Source organism: Lathyrus oleraceus, chromosome 3 (assembly GCF_024323335.1).
Source record: "Lathyrus oleraceus cultivar Zhongwan6 chromosome 3, CAAS_Psat_ZW6_1.0, whole genome shotgun sequence".
Taxonomy (NCBI): domain Eukaryota; kingdom Viridiplantae; phylum Streptophyta; class Magnoliopsida; order Fabales; family Fabaceae; genus Lathyrus; species Lathyrus oleraceus.
Genome location: NC_066581.1, coordinates 527,209,147 through 527,223,112, shown reverse-complemented (window position 1 = coordinate 527,223,112; position 13,966 = coordinate 527,209,147). Strand labels below are relative to the sequence as shown.

Below are 13,966 nucleotides of genomic sequence, written 5' to 3'. Positions count from 1 at the left end.
AAGCCGACACTCACGCTCGCCAAAGTAGTTGCAAGGGTGAAGTATTACATTAAAGGTGAGGAAAAAAGTGCTAAAAAAGAAGGCTCGCGATGCCAAGGTACACATACCAAACACCAAGAGCTCTCATCCCTCAAGAAAAAAACAATTACACCTCGCTCGTGAAGGACAAATCCATGTTAAAAGGGGGGGAAAGCAGTGGAGTGTTTCACGCCTTTGAATACTCGTCAAAAAACAGATATGGCGTGAGGTGTTCCACCTACATAACATCCCAATGCCGCCTACCTCCAAGTCTAAGGCCCAAAACCTTTCGTTATTTTCAAATAAGCCAGTTCTCCTCCTTTGTACACATTAAATTCCCCATCAACGAATTTACCATTACGATAGAGTTTTAAATGTAAATATTCATCCATTTCAAAGTATGCCCTAAAAATAGAAGTGCACAAACAAATGGATTTCAGAAAGATTCCATAAACCCTAAAACTACAACATTTAAAAATTATAGAAAAATCACTTCAAACATACATCTATGTCTTCGATTTCACCTTCAAGGAACGTTTTCGCCTACAATCGCAACCGATGCACTCGTCAACGGCTCTATTAGATTTTTTGCATGTGTTTTATGAAAAAAAGACCTTCACTTTCTTTCTTAAGGTTGTCTACCATCCACATCAATAATACATTCACATCAGTTACACGTGTGTCAATTATACACTTAAATTGACTTTGACTAACTATATAAATAGAAAGGATGAACCTAATACTATTTAAACAATTAAATGATCAATTTAACATCTTTTAAAATTGTGGGACCAAAATAAATCCCAAAGTAAAGCTAAAATATCAAAAGAGTATTTTAAATGAAAACTAAGAACTATTACATATTTTATTTTTGAATACTATTTTTTCCTTATTTAGTTATTTTGTTTCAACGCAGTACGGCGTAGCTGCGGTTGTCACTACACTTTGACTTCGAAGACCCATTGACACCGCCACTCCAAATCTACAATCTCCCCTACTCATCGGCGGAACTCTCTACCACAACACACATTGATATCTTACCTAACAGGTTTTTTCTCCTCTGAATTTTTATTTATTTTTATTTTGCCTTAATCCGTCATCCATATTAGCTAAAGTTTTAAACTGAAAACTGCGAATTGAAAACCCTAACATTGTTCAGAGTAACTGTAACTATTCTCTAACTTAGGGTTTTAATTTTTATCTCATTTTCAAATTGCAATTTTTTTGCAGCATTGGTAGAGTAGATGAAGCAAGTGAAGCCCTTGCAGTTGTTTCATAAACTGGTGAAAACAACACAGAATGAACGTGGAAGGTTGATGGGTTTAGATGTTGGTGATAAATATGTTGGTCTTGCTCTTTCTGACTTTGATAACAAAATTGCTTCACCTTTCAAGTATCATCAACGAACGACTATGATTTATTATTCCTTTTTAATTTTAACTCGGGTGTTTATAACCTATACGTCTTAAAATCTTTTGCTTGAAAAAAAACAAAAACAAAAACCTTTTCATTGAATGACTATGATACTTCCCAATCCTATTGTGTAAATAACCGATTATCCGTTCACCAATCTTGGCATTATAATGGTAGAATCAGGTATCTAAAATATCCACTATTATAAAAGGCATCATATCATATTAATTAATTTCATTTTCCCTATTCTCTTTGTAAATCAAACAAGGAGAAAGTTATTATCCCTTCTCCCTCTTTAACTAAAAACTAAAATAAATACAACAAAATTCAAACTTTATCCCATTAAATAAGGTCGGCTATATGATCAACTTTGGCCTTAATGTTCTATCGTGAATCATGTTTCTATCTGAGTTCTTAATCTCGAGATCTTTTTTAACAACTTCTCTTATAGTCTTTCTAGATCTTTCTCTTTCTAGATCCTTAAATCCTCTTGTTGTTTGATTTCATTTCATATGATGTATTCTCTTTACCACAAAATTTATGTCCTCTTTCTAAATGTCCAAACCACCTAGATCTATTTTTTTACCATCTTCTCTATTATAGGTGCTACCCTAACACTCTATAATATTCTCATTTTTACATTACCGATCTCCTATTTCCCTTTTATAGAATTTTCTTTAGTTTGTTATAATATTTTGAGAAATGTAGGGACAAAATTTATTTTTAACCATGATCACAGAATTTATTTCGGTACGTGGTAGTATGCGTTTTAGAACTCTTAAAAAATTAGATAGGCGATGGATATACTCGGTGCTCTATATAAAGTTTGGAGTACCTTCAAAAATAATAATTATTATACAAAAATGTTTGAGAGGAAAACTTGCAACAATCTACTTTTTACTTCATATTGGTTGAGATAAAAACTGTGCAAGTCAACAATTTAGCTAACATTGTTTTGAAAACTCAGTTATAAATAGTTCGTGTATATCCGAAAGTTATTCAATAATAAAATATTTTTTTAAAGTTTTAGTCTATTGAGAATTATTATCTCATTAAAATTGAAAAAAATAGTTAAAAGATTTTGTTTGATTCTAATTTATTGAGTAACTAGTACTCGTTAACCACTTCCCGGTTCTAAGGAGTATATGTGAATATGTGCGAGTTATTGACTATCTTAGGTTTTTTTAACTATATGAAATGGAGGGATGAGATTGAATGAGGCTATTTCCTCATGTTTATTGTTGCAAGTTTTCCTCACTCTACTAACCGGTTTTGTAGGGTTGAGTTAGGCCCAACCACATTTCTTAACTTGTTTCTTCTATAGGGTTTTCCACAAAATCTTTCTAGGCACTTTATCATTATTCCTTCATCATGTCAATAAAAATTAAGTGCAAGTCTTGTTAGTCCATCCGATACTGCTCAATCACACATCATAGTAGATAAATCACTTTCATTGTTGACCTTCTAGGCATAAAACAAAAGTGATTCTCAGTGAATCACGTCTTTTTTCTTATTTAGTTAGTAATAAACATGAGGTCTTTAAAAAATTAAATATTTTAAAAAATATAATATTTCTGATGTCTTTTGATTTTTCAAGACCAATTCACTTTCCATATTTCTTTAACATCAAATTAAATATCACACATGTTGTATGACATGATTTGAATCACAATTTTATTTAAGAGATTACGAGTTCAGATGATTTGAATCACGAGTCTTGTGATTTGAGTCAAGGAGTGTTGTGATTCAAATCACACACATATTTTATTCAGATCAGGATGACAAAACCTAACTATAGTCTTTCAATGTTTAATTTGAATCACCGAAAGATATTGTCATACATTAATTTCCCCCTAATTTAATAAACCAATTCATGCAGACGTCAATTTTATTGATATACATTTCGCATAATTTAACCTGACGTGTTCGTTTTATTTTTTAAATTCCTCCCACGATCACATTTTGATTAGCCTGAGCCTTTTTAATCGGTAATTTTTTATTTCAAAATTTGATCAAAACTTGTCGTTTTCCAGAGATTTTTTTTGAACTATTCATTTTATTTTTCCGGACACTTTTGTGCTCAATTATTTATTTATTTTTTATCTTTTATTTTTGTTTTTTGTCGTAATAATTAATTATAATTGTCTACGTTCTCGTTTTGATGTAATTTTGATTATTTAGAATGTTTTAATTTTATCTAGTTTAGTTTGTTTCTAACTATTTTGATACTAAATAATAGTCCAAAAGGGTATTTTTGACTTTTGTGAAAATAAAGAAACCCTAATTTAATTCCCATGTATACCAAATGATGTTGGAATAAAAGAGGATACGCGAATGGAGGGGTTTGAAAGAAAATAGTTTTCTCTCCATTAATGACCAAGCACACCTGAAACACTTATACAAACTTCATATCCGTTTCAATTCACACCGTGCGAACAACACAACAATCAAAACATCATCATACAACAAAAACGGAAAACCATTCAAATACTCATAAAAACTCCAACAAAGCAGCAAAAAAGAAAAAAGTAACAAGGAAAAGCGAAACCGCATTCCGTTTCCATCGACTCACCGCGCGCAGAAATTTTTATTTATTTATATTTTGCCTTATCCGTCATCCACATTAGCTAAAGTTTTGAACTGAAAACTGCGAATTGAAAACCCTAACATTGTTCAGAGTAACTGTAACTATTCTCTAACTTAGGGTTTTAATTTTTATCTCATTTTCAAATTGCAAGTTTTTTGCAGCATTGGTAGAGTAGATGAAGCAAGTGAAGCCCTTGCAGTTGTTTCATAAACTGGTGAAAACAACACAGAATGAACGTGGAAGGTTGATGGGTTTAGATGTTGGTGATAAATATGTTGGTCTTGCTCTTTCTGACTTTGATAACAAAATTGCTTCACCTTTCAGGTATCATCAACAAAAGTGATTCTCAGTGAATCACGTCTCTTTTCTTAATTTCTGTTCAATCACTCTTTTCTTAGTCTCCGTTTAATCTCCCTTGCATCACCCTCCTTTTAACATAAACACATGTAAAAATGAGGGTTGTAATATTTTCTTTTGAGTAACGCTTGTGCTTGTTATGTTCAATGCCAGTGTTCTCGTCAGGAAGAAGACAAACGTTAAATTAATGGCTTCTGATTTTAAGAGTCTGGTGAGCTTGTTATGTCTCTTGCATTCAAATTACACTTGTATTTGTAAATTGTGTTAGATGACGAGTATCTGGTTTTGAATGTAATGATAAATGAACATCATATCTGCATTTGTCAAAAAATATCATAATACCCCGTATTGTTTTATACTTTGCAAAATTAAACCTTGAGCAAAAAGTCTTTTAATTTGTTGTCATTGTCACATATGTGCTCTCTACTTATCAATAGTTAAAGCTTATGTCTTCTTCTGGTTTATCTTATATGACATGTCATGGTAGTCGCACTATGAGAGAATATAGATTTCCAATTGATAAGTGTGGTATCTGACAGTAATTGATGATTTACAGTTCAAATTATTCTGTTATATTAGGAATGTTATATGTCATAATACTATTGCTCATTTCCATCAGATTTTGGTGAGGTTTGAAAAATCTCTCTTGCTTTCACATTGTAAACATTTATTAGTTATTTGATGTTTTTGGAGTTAGGATACCATCAATCTTGGTCCAGGCTCTTTCTTGTGATGGATTTCTTTCCTCTTTCATCTGAGTCTTGAATTAGTATAGCTTTACATCTTTGAGGTGCATAAGACTCTCTACGGTATTTGCATGTTTTCTATTTCATATTGATCATTTTTTCTGGTTAGCAGTTATTTGTTTTTCTATCAAAGAAATCTCTCTTCCCCTTAGCATTGGTCTAATTTTTTCACAATGCAACATACATGGTTATATGACGTATTTTTATTTTAACTATTTATCATTTATTGGTACAACTCTTAGCTATTCAAGCCCTAATAATCCCAAGCTATGCTATGACAAGTCCATCTGTTTTCATGCAGATCTCTAAATATTCCTTGAAAGGCTTTGTTATTGGCCTCCCTTTTGACAGACATCTGGTGTCTTCTGATGTATGTTTCATTTCTTTGACCATCCCCGTACCATTTACTACTACTGTTTTCTATACTGATTCACTTATTCTTCATTTTATTAGGCTGTGCAAATGAAGGTCTTCATTGATAACCTCCGTAGAACAAACATGCTTGAAGATGTAGAATATACATTCTGGAATGAGTGTTTCACGTCAAAGGTGGATTTATAGACTTCCTATTCCGAAAATTTAAGAATTTAAATTCACTTTAAGTCAGATATTTGAATATTCCCAACGTGACTGTAACCTCTTATTGGTTGGTAACTACTACTATAGAAATAATTAAATATTTACATAGTGTGAACAACTAACAAGTATTGTATATTTAAAGAGAACACTAATTGTCTTAAAATTAGACAAAATCTGAAGTTAAATTGTATTTGCAGAATGTAGAGTTGTTGTTAAAGCCTTTGAACTTGAAACATCCAGTGCATTCCAAAACCATGCTAGACAAGTTTGCTGCTGTAGGAATACTTCAAGTAAGTTCTTTGATCCACTCCTTTTTTATTTTTTTTAAAGTTATTGATTTATAAGTATCAGTTACTTGTTTACATTAGTACATTATAAGAAAATACGAAGAAAAGTTGTTGTCAGGGGTTGAACCCTTTGATCCGCTCCTTTACTTAATCTAGTATTCTACGATTGTACTTATCACGTACAAGGCATTGTCTTCACTCTTGACAATCTCAATTCTGCTGATATCATAGTAAGAATATATTTAACATGTGAATTCTTTATATGATGTCTGCACAATTTTTTCCCTTCAAGTAGTAATTTTTTTATATAGTTTTTAAGAAATCATTATGAGGAATTGATATGCCAATGAAAAGCCCTGAAGTATATGTTATGAAATAGTAACTCACTTCCATGACTACAATCATTTGGCTACAACCTCAACTACATGGCTATTCATTTTATATTCTACACGGGTGTTTTCTGTCTGCATATTTATGGCTATGTTTGGAGATAAACTTAATTGAATTTGAATGGAAAATTGTTGGCAGGATCCCGTCAAAAACTTATTTTTCTTAAGTTTATCTGCAAGGGACTGAAATTTATTGTGAACTATTGAAAACATAATTTTTTACATTCTAGACTGTGTGTGGATCTAATTAATTTGGTTAAATAGATCTAACTTATGCTTTGGTAATTTCTAGGGGTACCTGGACTATGTCAACAGAAAAGCAAAGGTGATAACACCAGAGTAAGACTTCGTAATAGTGTAAGTTCACAGGCATGCTAATGTTAGTCTCAAACTTTATTTCTTTATACACGATCACCACCTCCCAAACTTTATATAATTTTCCTTTGACTTTTATGAAAGCTATCTCTTTTCTATCCTGTCTCATTAACTAGTGTTCTTTAAACAGATAGAGGCGCACCATAAATCACATCTAGAAACATCTGAATTTAAAGGTAGTGCGGTGGACATGACAAAGGATTTAATATTTTCTGATATTCACATTCTCTATTCTATAGCTGGAATGAAAATATTATTGTCGTTATGAAATATAACAATGAAGCATTTACTAATTCTTGCTTAACACTTGTCACTAAGGCATTAAAGCATTTACTAATTACTAAACAATTAAATCATATATAAAATTTGATGTTCTATATTATTGATTGAACTGTCATTGTTTTTGGACAAAATGGATATTTCCAGATTGTTAACTTTCATTACTGTTCACCGGAATGGAGTCATTATTGGTTTTCTGTATTTGGTGACTTTGAAGGTCAACAAGCACTTGAGTAAGAGAAGAGAAACGTTAACTTAGTGGCGTGAAATATCACCACCACATGCATATTTTGAAGACTTGAGCTGCAGTTAACTAATGTACACTCCACCTTCACTAGATTCAGTAGTTCCATTGTAGACAGAAGTTTTTTCTCAAACAGTGAGAGGGGTGGGAGAAATCTTACAATAAGCATGATGGTTTTGTAGAAAAAGATCTGAAGCAGCAGATACTAAATTTTAACTGCTTCATCGAAATACAGAAACATACTTTGCTCGGGTCTTGGTTAATTTTTCCATAGTTAAGCTTGATTTTGAGTTCCTTACAATTTCCCTTATATGTCTATGAGTCTTAATGGCCAGGCATCTTAGCCACTGGATATCACAGCAAAAATTTACAGTTATAAAATGACAATTTTCAACAAAAATGTTGAAAAATATAATAATTATCCAAGAAAGCTTTCTTTAATTGTTGCATAAGTTCATGTAGCATAGATGTGAAGGAACTATGTTGCCTCGTAGATCTTGGATCCTCTTTTTTATTTTTCTTTCATTTTCTCTCCTTACTCTCTATCATCTCTTTTAATTTCACTTTCTTCCTGATTGAGCGAAAGAGAGAGATTGAGCGAAAATGATGGATAAAATCTTTAGGGTGAAGAAACCAAACAACTTGTTGGTATTAGAGTAATTCCTCATATTTTCCATACAATATGTCAAAACAAATACGAGTGTTTTCAAAATCAAATGACATGCAGGTGAAGTTAGTGTCTTCATCAGTTTACAAATGAGTCAAGTTCAAAATGGGAATCTAAATCTATGGGTGTAATGGTTTGGTTTAGATCATGTTTTTATTCAAAAAATTGTTTGAATCAGTTTCTTTTGAAAATATTAGTTTTTTTTGAAAATTTCTTAATGCACATATATATTTTTTAGTCGCCATGTGAAAATACTTAAATGCCTCAAAATTTCGGAGATACATCTTTGGACGCACCAATTTGTGATTGATCGTTAAAATATTTCGGAGATGCATCTTTTTTTTTTGGAAATGAATCTCAGTAACGTATCAGAACAACATGTTTCATGTTATGATTTGATTATGTCATTCAAATGAAAATTTATAAGTGTTATGTACCATGTTATGTGATGAGATTTAAATCATACAATTGATATACAAAGAATGGTTTATATAAATTCAGATGATCCAAAAATGTCATAAATAAAAGATCAATAAATAACAAAAAAATCGAGAACAACGATAAAGTAAATGATGACAAAATCGAATACAATTCATAGTACTCTTACTATACTAATGTACTATGATGTATGTCAGACTACATCGTCTTTGCCTCCTTTGCCTCTTCGGCCATCAATTCCCTTGTTCTTCGGCTCTGTCTACGGTACAATAATGCCCAAATGCCTTCGTCATGATGGCATCTAGGATCAGCGTCACATCAGACCCATCAGGGAAGATATCTCTGTTAATGTCTGTCTGTGCAATCTCCACAATGCGATGACCTCTAGGTAAGACATCCTTAACATGATCTAATTGTGTTTGCTCGTCTTCTAGTATCTCTTGACGAGTTGACATATGCAGGTATTGTTAGACGATATGCCTAGATCTAGAGGATGGGGTGAATAGATCACAAGTTTAAAACATGAACCAAAATTGGTTTTGAAAAAGTATAGCGCGGAAGCAAGTTTTTAAAATTTCATGCATGTGTCGGCCTATATACGTATGTGTCAGCATATATACGTATGTGTCGACCTGTAATGCCATTTTTCAAAAAAAATTGATTTTTCATGCATGTTTGATGCATGAGACCTTTTCCAAGTTGTTTCCAAATGCTTTTATGCTTCATAATGCTAAGATGCACATAGAGAATCAGAGGATATCATCCAATATACATTAACGCTAAAGCATCATAGTTTTGACATCATACGAAACACATCTAACGGAAGTTGCACTCACATACTCCCCCTTTTTGATGATGGAAAAACTTGAGACGATGCATTTGCAATGAAAAGCTCCCCCTGAATATATGCATCCCAACTTTATCTTGCTTCTCCACCTTTGACAACATCAAATAAAACACAATAATGCAACAATATAATATGATTGTTAGAACTTATGTCAAATAACATAACACAAACATGAAAAGTGAAGTATACAATATAATAAAAAACGTTTGAGTTACTACAAAAGCGACACGATTACATGACATATGCCTTTGATGCTTCATAAATGTTGCACACCCATGTTCTCTAGCAAGGCGATAAAATAATATACCACCACTCAAACCAAAAACAGAAATGAAAACATAACAATGACACACAAAAAGAATTTTGCTAACATTATAGCATATTCAATCACAATTCGTGAAACAATAGATAACAATCCAATGCACCAATTATATATTTCAAGCATGAAGAAGATAAATATAAAGTCACTATAAGCATATAAATTGATATGCATCAATTAGACATTTTTGGAAGTGAACATTCATGAACTATCTTATACATCAAGAATATCAATCATTCGGAACATAACAACATGCAAAAGAAAAAGCTTACACATAAAAAGGGAAAATGGAACGGTAGTACCTTGCTTATGAATTGATGAAAAATGCACTCTTATGTAATATACATTCAAAGAAGGTTAGAGAATATATATATATATATATATATATATATATATATATATATATATATATATATATATATATATATATATATATATATATATATATATATATATATATATATATATATATAAAGTGCATGCGACAAATCATATTTAGAAAAGATTTGAGATATCAAGAATTCCCAATTCCCTTCGAATGTTGAAAAACGGTTCGGTCGCAAGTGATTTTGTAAAAATATCTGCAAGTTGATTTTCACTATCAACATGCTCAAATACGACGTCGCCTTTCTCAACATGATCGTGTAGGACCTGGCAACGAATCTCAATATTCTTAGTGCGAGAATGTAGCACGGGTTTTTTTGATTAGATTAAGGGCACTAGTGTTGTCACACATAATAGGAATACATTGTAGTTTAATATCAATATCAAGTAGTTGTTGTTTAAGCCACAAAATTTGAGCACAAAAACTATCGGGTTCTACATAATCCGCCTCAGTAGTTGACAAAGCAACAAAAACCTGTTTCTTACTATGCCAACTAACTAAGGAATTTGTAAACATGTGGCAAGTTCCACTAGTACTCTTCCTATCTGATTTGCAACTGACAAAAATCGAAATCGATATAACAAACCAAATTATAATCACTTCCCTTGGAATACCAAAGCCCGTGCTTAGAAGTACCATAAAGATACCTAAGAATGCGTTTAATGGCTTTTAAATGTGATTCCTTAGGAGCTGATTGATAACAGACACACATACAGACGCTAAACATAATATCCGACCTAGATGTCGTGAGATATAGAAGAGAACCAATCATACATCTATACTTTTTCACATAAACATCCTTACCATTTTCATTCCTTTCCAAGTTATCGATTATAGGCATCAGAGTGTCAATCAATTTTGCATCTTTCATGCCAAATCTCTTTAGCAAGTCTTGCAATATTTGGTTTTATAAACGAATGTACCTTTATTGAGTTGCTTTATTTGAAGATCTATGAAGTAGTTCAACTCCCCCATTAGGCTCATCTCAAACTCATCAGGCTTAAGCTTAGAAAACTCTTTGACAAGTTGCATATTAGTTGATCCAAAAATGATATCATTGACATGAACTTGATCAAGAAGAGTATCATTTCCACGACGCTTAATAAAAGAAGTAGTATCTATTTTCCCCTTTGATTAATAAAAAATTTACTAAGTCGGTCATACCAAGCCCTAGATGCTTGTTTGAGACCATACAAAGCACGTTTTAATTTGAAAACATGATTGGGATACTCGTGAATTTCAAAACTAGGAGGTTGAACTACATACACCTTTTCATTAATATAACCATTTAGAAACACACTTTTCACGTCCATTTGAAATAACTTGAAATTCTTGGAGCAAACATAGGCTAGTATAAGGCGTATAACCTCGAGGCAAGCGACCCGAGCATAAGTCTCCTCATAGTCAATGCCATTTTCTTGGTTATAACCTTGAGCCACTAGCCGGGCTTTATTCCGTGTTATCACTCCATTTTCGTCAAGCTTGTTTCTAAAAACCCATCTTGTGCCAATTACTTGGTGATATTTTGGACGAGGGACAAGGTCCCAAACTTCATTCCTTTTAAATTGGTTTAGTTCATCTTGCATGGCTATAAGACAATGCTCATCAAGTAATGTATCTTTAGTGTTTTTAGGTTCAACCTGTGAAACAAACGCAAAGTGATAACAAAAGTTACTTATTGTAACACCTCAAAATTTGCCCTCCTCTTCTTGGGACTAGTTTAGCATATTGCATTTCATGTTTTAGGACATTAGGCATTTGCATATTGCATATCATGTGGAAATAATGAAGTCATCCTCCAAAGTCTTTTCAGATATGGAGAAGTGATATGATTCAAGCTTGAGGGTTTCTATGGACTGATTGTCAACCATCTGAGGGTGTGCATTTCAATTAGGGTTTTCCTAATCCTTCAAAGGTTTTGAGCATTATCTTGTTTGCAAGGATATGTCACCATCATCATGGTTCTATCATCATCAAGGGTCTCATGATTCATGTTCAGTTTCCTTTGGATTAGGGTTTTAACCTCTGGTCAACCCTAATCAATGACTTCTATTCCAGCCAGGGTTTTTCAAAGAGAAGAGGTATTCTATTGATATGGAGATCACATGGTTATCATGAGGAGCTTATATGAGCTAGGGTTTCATTTCTGTGCAAATTCCTAAAGTGGTAGAGGCTCAAGCTGATCAGAGCATGTCAAGGTCATCTGAGGACCTATACAATCAACTGTGTAAGAGCTGAGGGCTTTGAGGGGGAGAAATGAGTTTCAACACTTCATTCATGTTCAAAAGAGGTTCATTTATCATGTCAAACACATACCTTGAAGAATTTGAAGCCAAATCAAAATTTTCCCAAAATGGAAAGTGACCTGTAATTGAAAGTTTCCAAAAATGGCAAGTTTTTGGTTCATATTCAATTTGACTTTCCAATATCAAAAAAGCTTCAAATGAAATTTTGTTGAACATGAAAGTTGAAGATCTTTCTCTCCTCTTTCCAAAAAGTCCAAGATCATGATAATATGATGAATGGTTGAAGAATTATGGCCAAAGGATGACAAAGTGCACATGGAACTTCAAAATGCCATAACTTTTGATCCAAAACTCCAAATGAAGCCACTCTTTTTGCAAATTGCTTCTCATGACCTATATTTTCCAAATCAAGCATTGCATTGCATGAAAAAAGTTCATATGACCATATATCCATTCATGTGCATTTTGGAGGGAAAAGTGATAATTCAAAATTGGTTCATCATGCATGCCAAATACCATTCCAAAATTGTTCATTGGATGATTTTAAGTGAATCCAAGCATTTGCATGAGGAAATTCACGTGCTGCATGGTCATGAAAGTCAATTATTCATTTTTGGCAAGGCATTTCAATTTTCACTAATCATGATTAGCACAAGCCTAATTTTGATTTCAGAGTGATTAGTACATGGTATAAATAGAAAATCATAACAGAATTTGGCATAATCACATTTTTTAGATCTAGAATCCATTTTCCCTCCAAAACTCTCTCCTTGGATTTCAAATATTCTCCACACAAACACACATTTTCTTCATAGAATCATGATCATGGAAGAGTTTTGAGCAAGATCCAGTCATAATTCGTGGAAATTGAGCAAGGTTTGAAGTCATTCAAGCACATCAACACTTCAATGGAGGTTTGAAATTAAACAAGATCCAGGACAATTCAAGTGCCAATTCCTACATAGAGCTTCATATCAAGGTTGGAGGAGAAGATCTGGATATTTTTTGAAGCTTGAATCCACTGTTTTTGGTCACTGCACAACAGGTTGGTGGATTTTCGAATCTTTTCTTTTGCCAATTCATGCATGGGATCTTGTAGATCTCACTTAGTAGAGAACGCTGATATGATTATTATTGAATTTGGATAAGTATTGAAGAAGATATGTGGATTTCAAGTTTAGATCTAGGTTTGTTCTTTGCTTCGATCCAGGAAATCTATAGAGAATTAGGCCAAACCATTAGCATATTTGAGATCTACACGTCGAGACGATTCCAATGATGTATGGCATGTAAATTTCTGGAAAAAATTATGAAGTTCATCATTGCCTCCGCCGCGGATTGGCCGGAGAAGACGACCGGAATCACTATTCCGGCCGTTTGGTGTGGCGCTAGGGTTTGCCCTGTGTGCTGCCATGCGTGTTTCCTGCATAGCGAAACCATTGGCCTATATTTCTTTGACTTTGCTCGCGTGGCCTTGGACTGTTGATGTGGCTTGCCACATCATTTAATAGAACGACAACGTTTTGATGCTGTAAACGCGCTTGCAACCTTGTACATGGTTCGATTCCCACCTTGTGCAGTTTTCCTTTTTATTTTTCATGCGCTTGTTTTTTTGTGATACCTGGTTCGATTCCTGATTCCAGCGTTTTTTCAAATTTTGTCAAACATTTTCTTTTTCCCTCCATTTCTCATGCATTCATTCATGTTATTTCAATGTTATTTCATCAATTTCCAAAAATCATAACAAATAGAAAATTAATCCAAATTGAATGCAATTTATTTTCACTTGT

The 13,966-nt window shown here is 32.9% G+C and overlaps 1 protein-coding gene across 8 annotated transcripts; it reads left to right on the top strand.

Moving 5' to 3' along the window:
* Nucleotides 1-930: 930 nt before the first annotated feature.
* On the top strand, nucleotides 931-7,537 carry LOC127128689 (uncharacterized). 8 transcript variants are annotated; one of them, XM_051058061.1, is made up of 8 exons: nucleotides 931-1,066; nucleotides 4,180-4,342; nucleotides 4,529-4,586; nucleotides 5,423-5,491; nucleotides 5,575-5,670; nucleotides 5,898-5,990; nucleotides 6,669-6,715; nucleotides 7,248-7,537. In XM_051058061.1, the coding sequence occupies exons 2-8, from the start codon at nucleotides 4,194-4,196 to the stop codon at nucleotides 7,261-7,263; spliced, it is 528 nt and encodes a 175-aa protein (XP_050914018.1). In that variant the 5' UTR covers nucleotides 931-1,066; nucleotides 4,180-4,193; the 3' UTR covers nucleotides 7,264-7,537. The 8 variants fall into 8 exon arrangements, 6 of the variants coding, with proteins under 6 accessions (XP_050914018.1, XP_050914023.1, XP_050914020.1 ...); XR_007806006.1 differs by lacking the exon at nucleotides 931-1,066 and adding an exon at nucleotides 6,882-6,927 and having other exon boundaries at nucleotides 3,739-4,342; nucleotides 6,669-6,733; XR_007806005.1 differs by lacking the exon at nucleotides 931-1,066 and adding an exon at nucleotides 6,882-6,927 and having other exon boundaries at nucleotides 3,739-4,342; nucleotides 6,669-6,733; nucleotides 7,178-7,537.
* Nucleotides 7,538-13,966: the final 6,429 nt, after the last annotated feature.